This window comes from Henckelia pumila, chromosome 3, assembly GCF_033568475.1.
Source record: "Henckelia pumila isolate YLH828 chromosome 3, ASM3356847v2, whole genome shotgun sequence".
Lineage (NCBI taxonomy): Eukaryota > Viridiplantae > Streptophyta > Magnoliopsida > Lamiales > Gesneriaceae > Henckelia > Henckelia pumila.
In genome coordinates, this window is record NC_133122.1 from 63,171,594 (window position 1) to 63,192,333 (window position 20,740).

General features: G+C 37.8%; 1 protein-coding gene, 1 long non-coding RNA gene and 2 pseudogenes across 6 annotated transcripts; 2 read left to right on the plus strand and 2 right to left on the minus strand.

Annotated features, from left to right (window-relative positions):
- Window positions 1–1,379: 1,379 nt before the first annotated feature.
- On the plus strand, window positions 1,380–9,470 carry LOC140888876 (subtilisin-like serine-protease S; annotated as a pseudogene).
- A 1,305-nt stretch (window positions 9,471–10,775) lies between these two features.
- LOC140891304 (uncharacterized) lies at window positions 10,776–15,708 on the minus strand. Of its 4 annotated transcripts, none has more exons than XR_012152480.1 (5): window positions 15,469–15,708; window positions 15,108–15,306; window positions 14,826–15,039; window positions 14,525–14,720; window positions 10,776–11,139 (listed from the first exon to the last, which is right to left on the minus strand). It is a non-coding gene; the product is annotated as an uncharacterized lncRNA (long non-coding RNA). The 4 variants fall into 4 exon arrangements; XR_012152479.1 differs by lacking the exon at window positions 10,776–11,139 and adding an exon at window positions 13,619–13,985 and having other exon boundaries at window positions 14,826–14,907; XR_012152481.1 differs by lacking the exon at window positions 10,776–11,139 and adding an exon at window positions 13,619–13,985 and having other exon boundaries at window positions 14,826–15,012.
- LOC140891303 (subtilisin-like serine-protease S) lies at window positions 11,502–15,961 on the plus strand (annotated as a pseudogene).
- A 1-nt stretch (window position 15,962) lies between these two features.
- On the minus strand, window positions 15,963–19,600 carry LOC140891301 (pentatricopeptide repeat-containing protein At2g27610). 2 transcript variants are annotated; one of them, XM_073299740.1, is made up of 3 exons: window positions 17,654–19,600; window positions 16,508–17,365; window positions 15,963–16,175 (listed from the first exon to the last, which is right to left on the minus strand). In XM_073299740.1, the coding sequence occupies exons 1-2, from the start codon at window positions 19,197–19,199 to the stop codon at window positions 16,590–16,592; spliced, it is 2,322 nt and encodes a 773-aa protein (XP_073155841.1). In that variant the 5' UTR covers window positions 19,200–19,600; the 3' UTR covers window positions 15,963–16,175; window positions 16,508–16,589. The 2 variants fall into 2 exon arrangements, with proteins under 2 accessions (XP_073155841.1, XP_073155840.1); XM_073299739.1 differs by having other exon boundaries at window positions 15,964–16,175; window positions 16,508–19,600.
- Window positions 19,601–20,740: the final 1,140 nt, after the last annotated feature.

Below are 20,740 nucleotides of genomic sequence, written 5' to 3' on the forward strand. Positions count from 1 at the left end.
AACGAATCGATCATTACTCTGATGAAAAAGATAGTTCCATCTGATTAATGCTGCCCTCTAATATCTATACTTAAAATTTCCCCAACTTCAAATTTGTCAAACTAAGAAAGCTGCAAACTTGGTATATACAGTAAATTTCACGGAATGATGAAATAGTATCACTGTAGCCTTAATATTAGTACTTCTGGTCGCACCCTAAAAAGATATGATATCAAGTATCAACCATAAATGGTACACCTTGTAAGAGGGAGAAAAAATCTGATTTGTTGCAAGAAAGTTTTCTGCATTGAACAAAACAGTTATGTATGGAAGTTACACAGATTGTTGAAATCTGGACACAGAAACTAAGCCTAAAGGGAGGATTTGCGGATTAGATAGAATTGGGAAAATAGAATCAGAAAGGCTAATTATAATCCTATCAATAATGCACATAAAAATTGATTATTCTATACCACACAACATGTCAAGAAATCCATGTATGTACTGAACTCCAACTATCCATCCTTTCAAGATGATGCATTGATATTGATCATTGCCAACTTGCTAATTAGAGTCTCTCCAATATTGAAAAGTTGTCAAGTAATTTGTTTGTAAACTCATTGCTTTCAAGAAACTGATATTAGTTGTTTGATCTGCGAAACTGCGATCAACCAGACTCGAAGTAAAGCCCATGTATCGACAACACCACCACTGCTCTCAGCTGATATCTCCTTGAAACAAACACCACAGTCCCGGTAGCTGCGGCGAAAATTCTTTTTCGATCACTGATTCACTTCCATCATGCAATTAATATATTATTAGAGAAGTTAGGATTTTGTGCATGCATCATGAGGGAATAATAACATTTTCAGCTCAGGATTCATAATATTTAGTAGTCCTTTCGTTTCTCGCGCATTAAAATAGTTCCTAAACTTACAGAATTTGACTTGAATTAAACACCATAAATTGATGGGTATTATGCTCATGATATTCACGAGGCCAGTTTTCCCTCCATCAAGTAAAGTAAATTGGAAATCATGGCGTTGAAAAGACGGATTTCAAATTACCTCTATCGATTTCGTTGAATACTTATTTTAAAAATATATATAATTTATGGAAACTGCTGTTTGTACATGTGTGCAAGTATAGCACGAAAAAGAGTTCTGGTTTTTAGTGAAGAATAAATATAAATTTTGATAATGGCCATGCGTACTTGTGGTCATTTTGACGTTTGGTGATTGAAAAACATAATAACATACCCAAGGAATATGTGGATTGTTCGGCTAAAGAGATTTCTATTCACTTATGATCTATACACTCATAATCTAGTTTTATACGATAAAACTAAGCACATTGAAATTGATACACAGGAGCTTGAAGTGCACATGTTTTAACTTTTAATGAAGGGTCTTTTGAGGCAACTTTTTGAGGCTCGTGCCAGCAAGTTGGGCAGATTGGTATCTTTGCACCTATTTGAGGGTCGCTGTTGACAAAATATTCATAATTAGGATCTGATGAATAAGTTAAGATTGAGTTTTGATTTAATTTGATTTGAATTATAAGTCAAAATTAGGATTATAATATTTTCATGATTTATTGGGATATGAGATTAGGTAGGTCTGCTATTTAAATATGTACTCAAGAAACATGCATGAATAAAATAATAAGTTTTCCTCTCTTTCTCCTACAAACTGCATTCGTACACTATTTTAGACAGAGAAGGCTGAGCCTACTCAACAATATTGAATATCACAATCTTAGGAATGGTGTAAGAAAACCCAAAAGAAAAACTATCACTACAGTTCTTGATTTGCATTCTTCTTCTATCACTTCATTGCACTCTTCAGGACCATGAAAATACTGATATTCCTAGCATTCTCCTTGTTGTCTAGGTATTTATTTGTAAATGACGCCACCTCGGGTAAAAAGGTAACGAGTTGCATTCATATCTTGACTTGACTTCTAGTGCAAACATAACAGAACTTCATTGTGAATGACAAGTTCATATTTGTGAACTATCAATTGTAATTCACAATTCCACATGAATCTCGAGAATGAAGTTTTATGTTCAAAGATTCTTCATTTGTTTAGGAAAGCTTTCTCTACTACAGATGATGATACACGATAAGTGCATTGACACCTACATGATCCGATAGTTTTCATAAACACACTTTCTGTTTCTGTGGCCAACCACTCAGCTCAGTGGTCGAGTTATTGGTTTCCACCATACAGATCTTGGTTTCGAGTGACATCAGTTGTAGCGATTTGAAGAGAAAAGAGAAACCATTTTCAGCAGTTTGTCTAACCTTAAATATTTTTGATTCACGCAGCACTATATAGTTTACATGGGGGAGCACTCGTACAAGGACTCAGAATCAGTAATTGCAGGAAATCATGAGGTGCTTGCCTCAGTTGTTGGAAGGTAAGCTTGTTTCATCAGTTTCTGAAACATTCATGCTTCTGCTTCTTCAAGCCAGTTGTATATATGTGTGAGCATTACATGGATATAGCCCGATCATGCTGTTATGGATTATACCGAAGCGATCATGACGATAATAATTGCGGAATAAAACAATCAATAAGGACACCAAGCATTTACGTGATTCACCCAAAATAGGCTACGTTCACGGAGCTGCTGCAAATATTTAATACCGGAGAAATATTACAAGTGTACAAAACACTATATCTCTCACCCGATCCCAACACCCGAGTATTACCGAGAAAAAAATATTTCTCTAACTCACACAAGAGAACACTCAAGAAAACCCAAGAAGCTCTCTCCTTTTTTTCTTTCTATTTCTTTGCTCTCTGCGCTGTGGGATGGGATATCTGAGTTGGGGGGAGAGGAGCTCAATTTATAGAGCTCCTCTCCGCGTTAAATTAAATGCTATGCATTTAATTCCTTTCCCAACCTGTCATCATCCCACCAATCACCTTACACTTGCCACCTAACAAATCTTCCACTTGAAGATTTGATTTCAATCATGGCTTCACACAGACAATGCAGCAACTCATGCCTCCTTTCTTATACTTGCAGTCCAACTGAAGTCGAGCACAACTTCAGTTTGTCAGTGGTCACCACTTTTGTGAACATATCAGCTGGATTTTTACTTCCAGGAATCTTCTCAAGTTTCAAGACTCCATTCACCCGATCTCTAAGGATCCTGATTCCAAGGATTTGTTTTGCAGCACCCAAATCCTTCATAGCAAATTCTATCTTTAGTTTATCAATATTCTTCAGACAAACTCCTGCTATCAACATATTATCTACATATACCAGTAGCATGATATAACAACCATCAAGCTTCACATAACACCAGTGATCAGCATGATACCTCGGGAAACCATCATTATTCATTACACCATCAAACTTCTTATACCACTATCTTGGAGCTTGTTTGAGATCGTACAAGCTTTTTTGAAGTTTGCACAATATTTTCTCTTTCCCTCGTACTTCAAATCCCTGTGATTGATTCATTTCTTCATCTAGCTCACCATGAAGAAACACGGTCTTTACATCTAACTGCTCCAGATGCAAATCTTCTTTTACCATCAATCCAAGTACAGTCCTGATAGTAGTTAACTTTACCACTAGAGAGAAAATATCAGTGTAATCAATGACTTTTTTTTCACCTTTTACAACAAGGATTTCTTTGTACCGCTTGCTACCATCGTGTTCTAACCGGTACTCCCACTTGCTATGTAAAACCTTTTTACCTTCAGGAAGTTCTGACAACTCCCACATGTGATTGGATGACAGTGAATCCATCACATTTTTCATGGCAAACTCCCACTGTTTAAAGGTCTCATAAACATCTGATTTATTTTTCAAAAAATAAACCCAAAATTTCTGCTCGAATCGTCAACAGTAGTGCCATAATATCTTGAGTGATCTCCAAAGGATGTCACAGGAGATGGTCCACATACATCAGTATGTACCAGCTCCAAATCCGCCGATTTCGGTTCTCTAACCTCTTTTGAAAAGCTCACATTTTTTTGCTTTTCAAAAAATACAGCTTCACACGGCTTGTGTTCAACGATCTTTACTTCCGGTAGTTTTCCATTTGAAACAAGCATCTTCATTCCCTTCTCACTCGTATCTCCAAGCCTACAAAGCCATAGACTTGAATTAGCTCCAGCATCCACAGCTGCTAATTTATCTCTCAAACTGGAAGTCATATAGAGTGTTCCAGTTTTCTTTCCTCGAGCAACAATCATGGCTCCCTTTTTCACTTTCCAGGAACCATCACCAAAGATCACCTTATGACCTTCGTCGTCAAGCTGTCCTACAGAAATCAGATTGCGGGTCAACTTTGGTACATGCTTTACTTTGTTGATTTTCCAGACAGATCCATTTGTCATCTTCATCCGGATATCACCCATACCAATTATCTCCAAAGGTTTTCCATCAGTTAGGAAAACTTTTCCGTAATCTCCGCAATGTAATTATCGAATACATCACGATTACCAGTGGTATAAAATGAAGCTCCCGAGTCCATAACCCAAAAATCAACCGGGATTTTCATGGATAATAATAGAGCATCATGTACCTCCTCACAAACAACATTTGTGTTGTTCCTTGTTGATTTGCAATTCTTTTTCAAATGGCCAGTCTCACCACAGTTCCAGCACTTCACATTCTTTTCAAATTTGTTATTGTCTTTTCCATTTCTTGACTTGTATCCACCATGCCATTGGTTAAAACTCTTTTCGCCACTCCTGCCCCTACTTCTGTTTTCGAGATTTAGGGCCGATCTCGATGATGTCGCTTCTTCCGAATCCATCATGCGAACTTCTTCACCAAGAATTCGATCTCTGACATCATTGAATTGTAATTTTTCCTTTCCAGCAGAATTACTAACCGCTGCCCGCATTGGCTCCCAAGCATTTGGTAAAGACGCCAAAAGAATAAGTGCTCGAATTTCATCATCAAATTTAATTTCAACCGATGTTAGCTAGGAAACAATCGTGTTGAATTCATTGATGTGTGCTGCCACCGAAGCACCTTCCTCATCTTCAAGTTGAATAACTTTTTCATGAGGAACACTTTATTATTTGCCGATGACTTCTCGTACATGTCCGACAAAATGGACATCATCTTCTCCGTGGTTTTTGCCTCCGCAACGTTGTGGGACACGTTCTTTGTTAGGGTCAATCGTATTACCCCTAACACTTGTCGGTCAAGAAGCTCCCACTCATCATCCTTCATCTTTTCTTGCTTCACCCCGGATAGAGGGTGATGTAGCTTCTTGCTATACAGATAATCTTTAATCTGTAACCGCCAGAACGTGAAATCTGTACCGTCGAACTTATTGATTTCAGGTCCCGATCCGTCATTTCCGGCCATCGCTTCTACTGCCTTAATAAAATTTCAAACAATCTTTTCTGATGTGGAAGATCAGACAAGGCTGCAACCACAGAGCATACTCAGAATTTTAAGAAATTTTTCACCAAGGCTCCCGGACACCGTAACAGCTCTGATACCAGTTGTTATGGATTATACCGAAGCGATCATGACGATAATAATTGCGAAATAAAACAATCAATAAGGACATCAAGGATTTACGTGGTTCACCCAAAATAGGCTACGTCCACGGAGCAGCTGCAAATATTTAATACCGGAGAAATATTACAAGTGTACAAAACACTATATCTCTCACCCGATTCCAACACCCGAGTATTACCGAGAAAAAAATATTTCTCTAACTCACACAAAAGAACACTCAAGAAAACCCAAAAAGCTCTCTCCTTTTTTTCTTTGTTTTTCTTTGCTCTCTGCGGCGCTGTGGGATGGGATATCTGAGTTGGGGGCCATCATCCCACCAATCACCTTACACTTGCCACCTAACACATGCATTCTATGAAAATGCCAAGTTATAACCCAGGGATGAGATGCTAGTGCAATGCAAACATAATAAGAATTGACACTTGAATTATTTTCAGCCACGATGAAGCGGTGAACGTAGCAATTCATCATTACACAAAGTCCTTCAGAGGCTGCTCTGCGATGCTAACACCAGATCAGGCAGAGCAACTTTCAGGTTTATCAAACACCGAATATTATCTTTGTCATATGTGTTGCTCAAGAGACATGCTTGTGCGAAAACGCTGCAAAGATGGATAAGCACATCCTAACCGCACAGATTCAGTGGATGTGATTCTGAAATTGCTGCAAGACATGCATATTTTCAAGTGACCAAACGTAGATTAAAGCTAGCGATCTGACGTCCAACAAAAGAATTTTTTATAGAGGGAACTACATAAAAAAGATGCAATATTCTTAATAGATCATACTATTTTTTAAAATTTATAGATATTAATTTTGGAAAATTTTTGAATTAATTTGATAGTAGCCCGGGTGGTTCGATTCAAAAGGTTAAACAATTCTAAAGTTTAAAATTTTAGCCGGGGTAGTTTAAGAATTCTGGTTCCGCCATTGAGTCATAAAATGCACGCGAGTTTTTTTAATAAATCATGAGGTTGAGTTTCAAGAAATTGCAATCAGCACCAACCAGTCTAAAGCAGATAGATAATAAGACCTGATACACATCCATTTTGCTTCTATGTTACAAGGGCACCAAAAGACAGAAGTTTGATTGTTCATCTTCGAATGTAGGGAGTGACTCTGTTCTATCTGTGTTCGAAAGCAAACACACTCATGGGAATTTCTGGGCTTAAATGGCATGGAACAGTATGGCCAACCATCAACATCCGACGTAATTGTTGGTGTCATTGACACTGGTACATTCTTGACAACTATGCTTTCTAATCTTCCATTGATCTTACTCCTAACTAATAAACCTTCAGGAGTTTGGCCTGAATCCAAGAGCTTCAACGATGATGGCCTCAGTCCTGTACCGACAAAATTTAAGGGTAAATGTTTAACCGGAGAAAATTTTACACTGTCGAATTGTAACAGGTAGGTCTCCCAGCTCTACCTTTACTTTCTGCCGAATTACTTTAAATAACACAAGACAATACATACAACCCCACGATTAAATTTTACTTCTAGAATGCTGATGAAACTGTTTGCATCCAAATCACAGAAAAATCGTGGGAGCTAGATTTTACTATAAAGGGTTTGAAGCAGAGGTCGGACCTCTTGAATCATTGAATATAACATATTCATTGTCAGCACGAGATACTGATGGTCATGGGACCCATACTGCATCCACCATCGCTGGTTCAATAGTTCCCGATGTTAGCTTATATGGAATAGCGAAAGGCATCGCAAGAGGAGGTGCACCAGAAGCCAGGCTTGCAATATACAAGGCTTGTTGGTTCTTCATGTGCAGTGATTCAGATATTCTTTCCGCCATCGATGATGCACTACATGACCATGTAGATATCATATCTATGTCTTTTGGACCAGTTCCTCCCCAGCCTTCATACTTCAAAAATGCAATTTCAATAGGAACTTTCCATGCATTTAAAAAAGGAGTCGTCGTTTCTGCATCAGCTGGAAACAGCTTTTTGCCAAAAACGGCAATAAATGTTGCTCCTTGGATCCTTACAGTGGCAGCAAGCACCATCAATCGAGACATCCGAACTAACATTTATCTAGGAAATTCAAAAATCATACAGGCATTCATTGATTACTCTCCTAGTTGATTGACTTATAGTATAAAAGATTCACTCTTGTGATTTGAGGACTCATGTACTGCAGGGATTCAGTATAAACCCAACTAATATGGAGAGTTTTTATGGGTTAATTGCTGGAAGTGCTGCTGCAGCCACTAACGTAGCTGCAGGAAATGCCAGGTAATTTATTTATAAGTAAAAGTAATTTACTTTGTTCTAAATAATATTCAATGTGCTAGCATTTCATTTCATCGATCACTCCATATCATGTCAAATTGTCAGTTAGAATCTATCCATCTCATAGCTGTATACTGGTAGGTATCTAAAATGACAGTCCAACACCTATTTTAACGATCTATCTTGATTAAGAACTACACCTTTAATCTCACTCCACACACACTCATTAATGCTACAATGTTATCGATTGTTATAAACTTTTCGACTCTCTGTTTCTGATATCTGCTAGCGCATGTAAAAACAATACCTTGGACCCCACCTTGATTAAGGGAAAGATAGTCATCTGCACACTTGAGAGGATTCGCGATGACCGTGGAGCAAAAGTCATAGCCATACAAGATGGTGGTGGTGTGGGATTTATACTGGTCGATCCACTTGCCAAAGATATTAGCATTCAGTTCGCGCTACCAGGCACACTGATAGGCCTTGAAGATGCTAAAGAGCTTTTCACATATATCGAAGCAGAAAAGTATGTTGGAGCTTGTTGTAAAATTTACAAGAAAAGAACAATACAACAACTAATAGTTGTGGACATAGCATAAGTGATTCCAGTGCCAAATATTCACTTTGCCTGGTTGTTGCAGGAACCCGGTGGCCAGAATATCACAATCAATGACAATTATACCAACTAAACCAGCACCAGAAATGGCATCCTTCTCATCAATGGGTCCAAACATCATCAGTCCAGATGTAATTAAAGTACGAGAAAAGGAACTCTTGCAAAATGTTATAGTTATAATGAACTGCAAAAACGATGAAAAAAAAGTGAGTTCGATTTACATGTAACTGCTTCCACAAACTAGAATTATAACACATTGGACCTTCCTGTTTCAGCCTGATATAACCGCCCCAGGAGTGAAAATCCTGGCAGCATGGTCGCCGTTGGCTACTGATAGCACTGCTGGAAGATCAACTGACTATAACATGGCATCAGGAACTTCCATGTCATGTCCACATGTTTCTGGAATAGCCGCCATTGTTAAAGCATCTCATCCTTCGTGGAGCCCAGCAGCCATCAAGTCTGCTATAATGACAACAGGTGATTTTCAATCAGCAAAACATTTCAGAATTTACCAACATTTCCCTTAATTGTTTTCTGTAATACGCTTGTATGTTTTGGCACAGCAACAATCCACGACAACAACAAAAACTTAATTGTTAGACATCCGAACAGCACTCAAACCTCACCTTTTGACTACGGTTCAGGGCACGTAAATCCAGCTGCAGCAACTGACCCTGGACTAATATATGATTTTGATACCAGTGACATAATTGATTTCCTCTGCAGCACTGGGGAAACACCTGCTCAGCTGAAAAACGTCACCGGTAAAATGATACATTGTAAGAATAAGCTTCCACCCTCGCATGACTTAAACTATCCTTCAATCGGAGTCTCGAACTTGAGAGGAAGAGTATCTGTGCGTAGAAAAGTGACATATTATGGACAAGGGCCTGCTCTATACAAGGCACAAGTTGACTGCCCGACTGGTGTAAATTGTTCAGTTGCTCCAGCTGAGCTAAGTTTTGAAAAGATGGGTGATAAGAAGTCATTCAAGATACATCTTACTCCTTGCAATACCAGCAACGGAGGTTTCATTTTCGGGGCTTTGACATGGACGGATGGAATCCATGTGGTAAGGAGTCCAATCGCTCTCAATGTAGTTTCCTTGTAGGAATCATTTCATATGGAAATGCTACTTAAAGAGTCACAAGTACTTGGCTTGACCACTTCTTTTCATTACCGATAACGAATCATTTTACATGAATCACTTTATACCAAAAATCGAAGTTCATATCACTTATAACTCTCAGTGAATGGAACATTACTCTGATGAACAAGACACTCTGTCCTCTTATATGCGTAGTAGTAACTTCTTAAACTTTGTTCATATTTTTCAAACCCGACAAAATTGCAAACTCAGCATATGCAGTAAATTTAAGGGTGTGTCGAAAAAGAACCACTTAAGCTTTAATATGAACACTTCTGGCCGCACCCTAAACAGATATCATATCAAGAAAAAAATGCTATATGACTGAATAATTTGGAACAGATTGCCAAAAATGTTGATTCTTAATCCCGTTGGTGATTTCCATAAAAATGGAAAATCTCATGTTGGAAATGATGGATGGTATCCGAAGGAATCAAAAGGAACCAAGGAATCAGACTGAAGGAACCAAGAACTCGGTGCACCATGATTTGAAGTTCCTCCATGTCTGTAATGAACAGAGACGTCTGTTCATGGCATCCCTTCATGGTTTTGACAGTTACTGATGATTTAAAAGAATAAGTATCATCAGAAAGACGTGTCATATCCTAGAAAATGATTCAGTCATTATAAATACTGCATCAATCATCATTCCAACAGATAAAAAACACAATCAATTGAGTGTGAGAAATTCTGTACACTTGTTCCTCGACCTTTTTAGTAGAAATTATTTTCTATCAAAATACTTGTGGTTTGGATATTGTTATACTGCAAATACAATATACAACGTTCGATTATCAAGTTGAAAGACATCCAAGGTATTCGTGGTTGTTTTCAAACATGCACTTTGGAACAATACTCTTAGGAATTCATTGTATCCTGGAGGAACATTTGCTTAGTCCGAGTGCATCACCGCGGTGGGAGCAAATCGTTTCTTAAGGAAAGCGAGTGTACGCGCCTTGGATTCGACCTATTTTGTGGCAGGATATTCGTGCACGACGGCAGCAAAATTGAAGCAAGAGATCCTGGACAGAAGTTGAATCGAAGATACGACGTCCCACCAACAAATCCTTTATCAATATTACTACTAATTTAGCAGAGGAGCGCTAAAATTTCATGTGCGGTACTTCGACCTTTATAATATTTAAGAACTAAGTTTTTTTTTTAAAAAAAGTTTATCTAAAATACAATGTGTATACATATATATTATATCCAAGCATGCGTCAGGAGAGCATAAAGATCAGCACTATATCGATGCAGAAGCCGGCTTAAGTAGCCATCCAATGCTTAAAAAAGAGAAAAAATTTTAAAAAAATAAAAAATCTTCACCTAACTGATTCTTCTGTGCTTGGACAAAAACTAAAACCAAGCCGGCTTAACAATATTAAATATCATAATCTTAGGGATGGTGTACAAAATCCCAAAGAAAAGCTATCACTACTTGCTATTTTTTTTAAAAACATTCTTCTTCAGTCGCTTCATTGCACTCTTCGGTACCATGAAAGTGCTGATATTTCTTGCCTTAGTCTTGTTGCTTTGTCGCACATGGGTAAATGGAGCCGCCTCGGGTAAAAAGGTAACGACTGCATGCAGCATAGTCCGATTCTTCCTTTGTGTATGATCAGCATTGCCAGGCCTGCATAAAATATTGATTGAGCGAGCTTTCTCCACAAAAGTTGATACACTAGGCACACTTATACTAAAATTGCACAACGTAACACCTAAATAATCCAAGAGTTTTCAGAAACCTTGAATTTTCTGTGGCAGACCAAACTGCTCAGTGGTAGTCCTATTTGTTTTCCATTATGTCTTCGAGTACCTCAATTGCAGTGTTTTAAAGAGGAAAAAAGATTCCCTTTTTTAGCAATTTAACGCATGACTTGACTGCGACAATTTTGTGTTTTCTCCCTGTGAACACGTATCTGACCCTAAAACTTTTTGGATTCACGCAGCACTACGTAGTTTACATGGGGGATCACTCATACAAAACCTCAGAATCAGTAATTGCCTCAGTAGTTGGAAGGTACACTTTGTCTCATTAGTTTCTGCAGCGTTCATGCTTCAACATCTTCAAGCCATGAGTGTATACCTCTTAGCATCATATATATAGGACACAGTCATGTATTCAGCGACGAATACCTGTTTATAGTATAAGGATTCTAGTGCTGCATATACAACAGAAATTAACAATCTATTTATTTTCAGTCATGTTGAAGCGGTGGATGCAGCAGTTCAACATTACACAAAGTCCTTCAGAGGTTTTTCTGTGATGCTAACACCAGATCAGGCAGAGCAACTTTCAGGTTTGTCAAATCCTAAACATAATTTTGTAATATGTGATGCTTGAGAGAAATATGTTTGTGGTCAAAGCATTGTGAAGATGGATAAGCATATTCTAATGGCACAAATGCAATGAATGTGATTCTTGTCGTTCCTGCTAAATGTTACATATATTCAAGTGATCAAGAATAAATTTCGGCTAGAGATCTAACATGCATAAATTTCGGCTAGAGGTCTAACATTGAACAACGAGTTTTTTTATGAAGGGAACTACTCGAAAAAGGCACAATTTGCAGAAAAGTGACAGATTACACAAGTTCTATTAATTTATCTTTTTCATCAAGACAGAAATGTGAACTGAGCTGCGCAAACTTCTGTAAACATGCTAACTGATCATACAACAACCAGTTTGAACACAGAGATTACAAGGATACCAAGAGACTGAAGTTTGATTTTTTTTCTTGGAATGTAGAGAGTGACTCTGTTCTGTCTGTTTTTGAGAGCAAGAAAAATGTGATACATACAACACATTCATGGGAATTTCTGGGCCTAAACAACATGCAACACTATGACCAACCATCAACATCCGACATAATTGTTGCTGTCATTGACAGTGGTAAACATCTAACAGCTATGTTTTCTAATCTTACTCTGATTTGCGAACTAATCATATAAGCACCTTACTCATCTATCCTTCAGGAGTTTGGCCTGAATCCAAGAGCTTCAAGGATGATGGTTTCAGTCCCGTGCCATCCAAATTCAAGGGAAAATGTTCGACTGGAGAGAACTTTACACTGTCAAATTGTAACAGGTAGCTATCCCAGCTCTAGATTCACTCTCCACCAAATTACTTCAAATGCTATACAACCCCATGATTATTACATAATTCTAGAGTGTTGATGGCGCTGTTTGAATCCAAATCACAGAAAATTGTAGGAGCTAGATTTTACTATAAAGGGCTTGAAGCAGACCTTGGGCCCATTGAATAATTCAATAGAACATATTCCCGATCACCACGAGATACTGATGGTCATGGAACCCACACTGCATCCATAATTGCTGGCTCAATGGTTCCCGACATTAGCTTATATGGAATGGGGAAAGGCACAGCAAGAGGAGGTGCACCAGGAGCCAGACTTGCAATATACAAAGCTTGTTGGTTCTACATCTGCAGTGATGCAGACATTCTCTCTGCCCTGGATGACGCACTACATGACAATGTAGATATTATATCTATGTCCCTTGGATCAGGTCCTCCTGAGCCGTCATACTTTGATGATGCAATTGCAATTGGAAGTTTCCACGCATTTAAAAAAGGAATCGTCATTTCTGCATCTGCTGGGAACAGCTTTTTGCCAAAAACTGTAACAAATGTTGCTCCTTGGATCCTTACAGTGGCAGCAAGCACCATAGATCGAGACTTCCAAACTAACATTTATCTAGGAAATTCAAAAATCATACAGGCAATTGTTGGAAACTCTCATTCAAAACCTTATCATCTAAAATATTTTCTCTCGTGATTTGAGGACTTATGTACTGCAGGGCTTCAGTATAAACCCTATGAATATGGAGAGTTTCTATGGGTTAATTGCTGGAAGTGCCGCCGCAGCCCCTAACATAACCTCGGGAAATGCTAGGTATTTTATTTATTAGTAAAAATAATTCAATTATTACATTCTAAGTAACATTCAACGTGTTAATGTTTCAATTCGTCAATCTCTTCATATAATGTCCCTTAGATTCTATTTTCTCATTTCAATTGATAGATCATAAACATCAAGTATTTATATTAACTGATCACAGAACAGCTATTCATGCTCTTGCATCTGCTTGGCACTATCCTTCCACCAAAAACACAATGATTCAGGAAAACTTACTAAATCTTCTGATGAATTTTTACCTCTAGACATAAAAACTTAAATGGTTTGGTGAGTTTGTTCAAATTCGAAGGGATAAAATTGTCTTACAAGCTGGGTGTAACTGTTAAAAGAACCAAGGTTAGTTAATCAAACCTTAATGGAGGGAAACACAAGTCAAGCGTGAGTAAATTGATAATTGGTGCGTTCTCATTTCTTGGCCGGTCGGTCAAGTTCATCATGAATCTCAAGTATATCCATTCGCTTTTAACCTCACTGAGAATTTCCAGTATTCATAAATTATGCAAGTTAGTGTCCAAGCCTTCAAAGTGACTCAGCTTCAAAACTGATGAGGAATTTAGTTAGTGGTCGACAATCTCTGCATTTATTTTTAAAACTGGTTGCATTATTGTTTCTCGGAAGCAAAATTATTTTTAATTACTGATTTTTCTTAAATAAACGGCAAAAGATCCTCTATTTGTGTTAGGTGCTAGAGTGACAGGAGATATTGAAAATATAATACCATATCATAATCCATGATTGAAGTTTGAAGATTGCATGTTCACAATCTAACTTTTTTATTTTAATGCCAGGGAACTTGTCAAACCTCAGATCATGAATTCATCGTACAATTTCGGCTATCCATCTTGTAGATTAGTATGGCTAGACATTTAAAATGACTGTTCACAAATGGGTCAACACTGCAACATTATCGCTTTATTCTGAAATTCAACTCACTGTTTCTGTTAAGAAAACTCTCTCTTTCAGGAACTGTACTTTTATCGTTGCTTTACACACACTCACTATAGCTTCAATGTTATCGGCTTGTTATAAGACCTTCAACACTTTGTTTTCGCTATCTTTCAGCGTTTGTAGAAGAAATACCTTAGATCCCACTTTGATTAACGGAAAGATCGTCGTCTGCACAGTTGATGAGATCCTTGATGACCGTAGCGGAAAGGCCATTGCCGTGCAAGATGGTGGTGGTGTGGGAATTATTTTGGTTGATCCACTCATCAAAGATATTGGGTTTCAGTTCGTGCTACCAGCCACAGCATTAGGCTTTGAAGAAGCTGAAAAGCTATATACATATATGGAATCAGAAAAGTATGTAAGAACTTTGTGTGAAATATACAAGAAAAAGGGGGCATTACATCAGTAATTCAGTGCCAAATATTAACTTCACCTGGTTGCTGCAGGAATCCAGTGGCTAGAATATCCCAGGCAACGACAATTATACCCTCTAAACCAGCACCAGAAATTGCAGCCTTCTCATCAATGGGTCCAAACGTCATCAGTCCAGATATAGTAAAAGTATGAGAGAATTAAACTTGAGAAACTGATTTCTTGTGAAGCGTTTATGTGGAATGCAACTACAAAATTTTTATGGCGAACATGAACTGTAAAATGACAAGAAAAATGAATTTAATGTAAATACAACTGTATCCATAAACAAGAGTTGCCTCACCTTTTGTTTCAGCCTGATATAACCTCCCCAGGAGTGAATATTCTGGCAGTATGGTCGCCATTGGCTACTGACATCACTGCTGGAAGATCAACTGACTATAACATAGCATCAGGAACTTCCATGTCATGTCCACATGTTTCTGGAATAGCTGCCATTGTTAAAGCATCACATCCTTCCTGGAGCCCAGCAGCCATAAAGTCTGCTATAATGACAACGGGTAATTTTGAATCAATAAACATTTCACAATTTACCAACATTTCCCCTAATTGCTTTCTGGATACTTATATTTTTGGCACAGCTACAATCCACGACAACAATAAAAATGTAATTCTCAGAAATCCGAATGGCACTCAAACTTCACCTTTTGACTATGGTTCTGGGCATGTAAATCCAGCTGCAGCAACTGACCCTGGACTAATATATTATTTTGATACAAATGACATAATTGATTTCCTCTGCAACACTGGTGAAACCCTGCTCAGCTGAAAAATGTCACCAGTAAAATGATATGCTGTAGGAATACTCTTCCACCCTCGTATGATTTCAACTATCCTTCAATCGGAGTCTCAAATTTGAGAGGAAGAGTATCGGTTCGTAGAACAGTGACATATTATGGAGAAGGGTCTGCCATTTACAAGGCACAAGTAGACCGCCCCACTGGTGTAAATGTTTCAATTGCTCCCGCTGAGCAAAGTTTTGAAAAGATGGGTGATAAAAGGTCATTTAAGATTCATCTAACTCCTTGTAAAACCAGTAAAGGAGGTTTTGTCTTCGGGGCATTGACACGGACTGATGGAATCCATGTGGTAAGGAGTCCAATTGCTCTCAACATAGTTTCCTTGTAAGAATCATTATACAGGGGAGGCGTATTTAAAGAATCACATGCTGATCATCATGAAGAAATTCTGTTCACATTGACATTGATTAAATTTACCAAGATTCCGTACCTTCGCCGTATAAACAATCAATTTAAAACACACAACCAGTGCCCCAATCTACATGAGTGCCGTCAGTCTCTGTGCAACATAATGTTTCACTGGCTGTCCGCATTTGGGATTCAGTTTTGGTCTAGCAGAAGGAAACCAAAATCAACAAGTGATCAGATAATAAACTTCTGTCAAGAACATATTTTTCAAATACATCTCATAGAATTCATCTCAGTGGGTTGCTGGTTGTTTACAGATGAAATCAAATAATCAATTAGTCACTAGAATTTATCCCATCTATGTTACCTAACCAAAATATGTGTTAATTACCGCAATAATATTTAATTTGGAGAATTTATTCACTAGCATTTTATTGATGAAACAAATATATGTGTACAATAAAGATAATCCCGCAGAAATAGAACCAACCCTTCATATTTCTCACCAATAAAATTTTAGAGATGTGCCACTTACATTAACATGGCTTTCCAGTTCAGAGTCAAAAGAGACTCCCTTTTCTATTTAATGAAAACTTGACCCCTCGCAATTTAACATGCTACCAATAATCCTTACAAGAGCATAACCCTTCTTTAAAGTGATGGAATCGATTTGAATCTCGGACAATAATTTCTCTCCCTTCCATTTTCGATATGATCTTAATAACAGTGTGGCAGTCAACGCAGACTCTAAGATTCTTTATGATCTGTATGGGAATTCCTGCAGGTACAGAAATCAATCCAAATGCAATAGCCAATCTCTCACTGTGCCGAGAAAGGATGGCTTCTTTTTGTTCCTCTTCAATATCATGGAGAACATAATTTGTGTCTGGCTGATACCCAGCATCCCTCAAACGAATACTTAATTCTTCCAGCTTCTTATAAATGTGGTCTGATAAAGGATGTGAAGCATCACCAGCCATGAATGCGTAGGTCTTGTTCTTCACTTCAATCCAGCTAAAACCTGTTTCCTTTTTAACTTGTCTATCGTCCATCAATTTTCTCACTTTCGCCCTGTCTCTCCAGTGACCAGATGCAGCATATAAATTAGCAAGCAAGACATAAGCGGCTGAGTCCTGGGGGTGATGTGAGATTAGCTTTTTGGCCGCAAATTCGCCTAGCTCTAAGTTTCGATGAACTCTACATGCAGCCAAGAGTGTACGCCAAACAGTTGCACTGGGAGGAAAGTGCATTCTGTTGATAAGAGCCATAGCTTTATCCAGCATCCCAGCTCGGCCATACAGATCAACCATGCACGAATAGATCTCCATTGTTGGAGGAATGTAAAGTTTTTTTCTCATCATGTCAAAGAATATTTGACCTTCATGCACTAGTCCTGCGTGAGTACAAGCAGAAATAACACCAATAAACGTAATTTCATCCATTTCCAAGTTTCTATTTTGCATTTCCTCAAATACCTTTAATGCTTTTTCCCCATAACCATGATGTGCATACCCTGAGATCATCGAGTTCCAAGAGACTAAGTCTCTTTTCTGCTGCCTCTTGAAGATTTCATTAGCACTCTCAATATCTCCCTTTTTTGCATACATGGTTACCAGGGCACTACTGACAATCACAGCATTATTACAGCAAAATTTAATTGAGCTTGCATGAAACTGTTTACCTTGTTGTGCTGCTGCTCTGGGCATAGCACATGCATTGATTATGCTAGAGAAGGTAAACTCATTTGGCCTGATACCATCCTTGGCTAACCGGAGAAAAATTGTTACTGCTCCTTTGATATCGTCTTCTTGCGCATATCCAGATAACATCGCAGACCAAGCAACGACATCCTTCTTTTCTATTAGTTCAAACACTTTCGCAGCTTCACTGTTCTTTCGTATCTTAACATAAGCATCAAGTAAAGCTGTTCCAACTGGAGGTGAGTTTTCATAATTGGATTTGATAATATCTGCGTGAACTTGAAACAAAGTGGTAGTTGAAAGAGCTGCTAGTATTGTTGAATAAGTGAAATGATTTGGTCTAACACCTTGTCTTCTCATCTGGTAAAATAGATCTATCCCTTGCGACGCTTCACCATTCTGCAAGTATCCTCCAATAATTGCAGTCCATGAAACCACAGTTTGAAGTTGAACTACATCCTCAGCTGAGAATATCTTAAAGGCATCATCCACCTTACTAACTTTGATATAGGAAACAGTAAGAGCAGTTCTGATATAATCATGAAGCTCAAAGCCACTCTTGACAACTTGAGAATGGATGTGTCTTAAAAAATCCAATTCTTTGAGATTAGCACACAACTTAATAGCTGTGGCAAAAGTTGATCCTGTAAACTTTACACACGCAAGCCTCATCCGATAGAGCATCTCAAGAGATTCTAACTCAAACCCATTCACAAAAAGACCTGAAATCATCCCATTCCAAGAAACTGCATCTCTGTACTCCATACCATCAAACACGTGTTTAGCCTCCCTGATTAAGCCACACTTATTATAGAGATTGACCAAAGAGTTTTCTACAACTATGTTTGTATCAAAACCATGCTTAAAAACCGAAGCATGCATTTGAGCTCCACACTCTAGCACCCCCTCATCCGCTAAAGCTCCAAATATAGTTGCAAATGTACAAGGGTTCGGCTCAATTCCCTCTAATTTCATAACGCCAAAAACTTCAATGATCTTGTAGATCATCCCTTTCTGTGCATAGCCTGTCAGTAATGAAGTCCAAGTAACAACATTTCTATCTTTGATATCATCAAACACTTTCTTCCCGTCATCCAAATTCCCACTCTTAATATACATATCAACAACTGCAGTTCCAACGCTAACATCCTCCAAAAACCCATTTTTAACACATTGACAATGTATTTGCTTTCCAAAAAAAGAATTGCCCAAGCCAGCAGAAACCTTCAGTATGCAAGAAAGGCCACATCCATCTACTAAAACACCTGAGCGATTAATAACACCGTAAACTTTTACGGCTTCTCGATACAAACCGTTGCGAGAATATCTAAACAGAAAATGGTTGTAATAACCGATATCCTTGGACGGAAATCCATCGAACAGGTTGTACGCGTTATGCTGAGGAGCTAAACTTAGAGGCTCTTGCTCATCACTGCTTTCAGGATTGACTGCAACCGCAGAAGAATGCCAACATCCGAAGACCCGAAATGGGTTCCGAAAATTGGACAGAGATTTGAAGTTTCTCATTGGACAACCATCATGGATTCTGCGGATTACTAACTCCCATGGCACACAACAAATGATTTGAAACACAAAAAGAATGATAATAACTCTTTCTCAATAACATCTCTCGTTGTCATGGTTGCTACATAACTGGAGTTTAAAGTTGGTACCAACCCCAAAGCTTCCATGCGAGTCCGTACACAGTCGAACTTGGCCATGCTTAAATATTAGTTCATTTTCGCACTGACCAGCGTGTGTGGTGACCATGATATTTCAAGATTGGAGTCAGTACGTCAGGTGTCTACAGTATCTTCGGAGCAGCGTTGGTATATCGGTGGCCCATCATGATTACATGTTGCATACGATACGCACGCAGCACTGTGCAGTTTGCGTTCCGGAGTTAGATGGCTTTGGATATGTCATCAGTCGGTGACCAGTTGAGATGTCGAAACGGCTGGCCCGATTACGTCTGCCTCTCATTAAAACCCCAATCCGTCTCAAGGCAATTGGCCCGCCCATAAATTTTCTTTGAAAAAACTCTACTATTTGGAATTCAAAAATATATATGAAAATGTTACACACCAAAAAATAAGGGGAAATTGTGAATAAATCTTCGTTGGCAAACTTAACTTGCTTCTCAGTCCCCATTTCAGAAATTATGTGTTTACACTACCTGACAAAAGCCTGACATGTGTTTGAACTCCCCAATTGATGCTAAATTACGAAATTGTCCTCAACTTTACATGAAACCAAATAATACCAATTGAAATTCTTGAATGATTATGCAGACGTTGGTTTTATTTTTTTAGTCTTATTGTATTGATTGTGATTATTTTTTTTGTCTAAATTTTTTATTTATTTTCTTTTATTAATTGTTTGAAATTCTTGAATGATTATGCAGACGTTCGTTTTACTTGAAATCCTTCAATAATATTTTAAGGTTCATAAATTATTTTTTTTAGTTATTTATTTTCATGTATTTATCACTATTTTTATGTGTTTGTTCTTGAATTTGTTATGTGATTTTTGTTTATATTGTTGGTCGTTTCTGTTGAATAATTATTCATTGAGTAACACTCTTGTGAGAGGTCTCATTCGTGAGACGAGTCAACCCTACCCATATTTATAATAATAAGTAATACTTTTGGCAAAAAAATGTAATACTTTTTAATGGATAACCCATATAAGAGACCCTCATCAAAAAAATGACCCTTGAGACTGTCTCATATGAGTTTTTGTCTTATTCATTTGAAATGATTGAGTGACGATCATTTATTTTGTTTTTCAAATTTTTTTTTAAGCTGCTTGTTAATTCATTTTGTAATTTCATTGGAGTATCCTGTTACAAATAAAAAGACAGTGAAGATGGACACTAATCAAGCTTGTGTTGTTGCGAGTATATATTATGAAAAACTGAGTATATCATCTGATGAACATGGATCGCTGGAAAAACAAGTTTGAATGATTTTTATTGTATGGTTATGCTTTTAAGTTTGTTGTAAGTACGGAATTATTAATTATTAGGTAGACATTTTGTAAACTCAATGTAGTTCAATATGTTATTT

What these genes read in the sequence shown, in the direction of transcription:
- LOC140891301 (XM_073299739.1), bottom strand. Translation starts at nt 19,199, where the DNA reads ATGAGAAACTTCAAATCTCTGTCCAATTTTCGGAACCCATTTCGGGTC.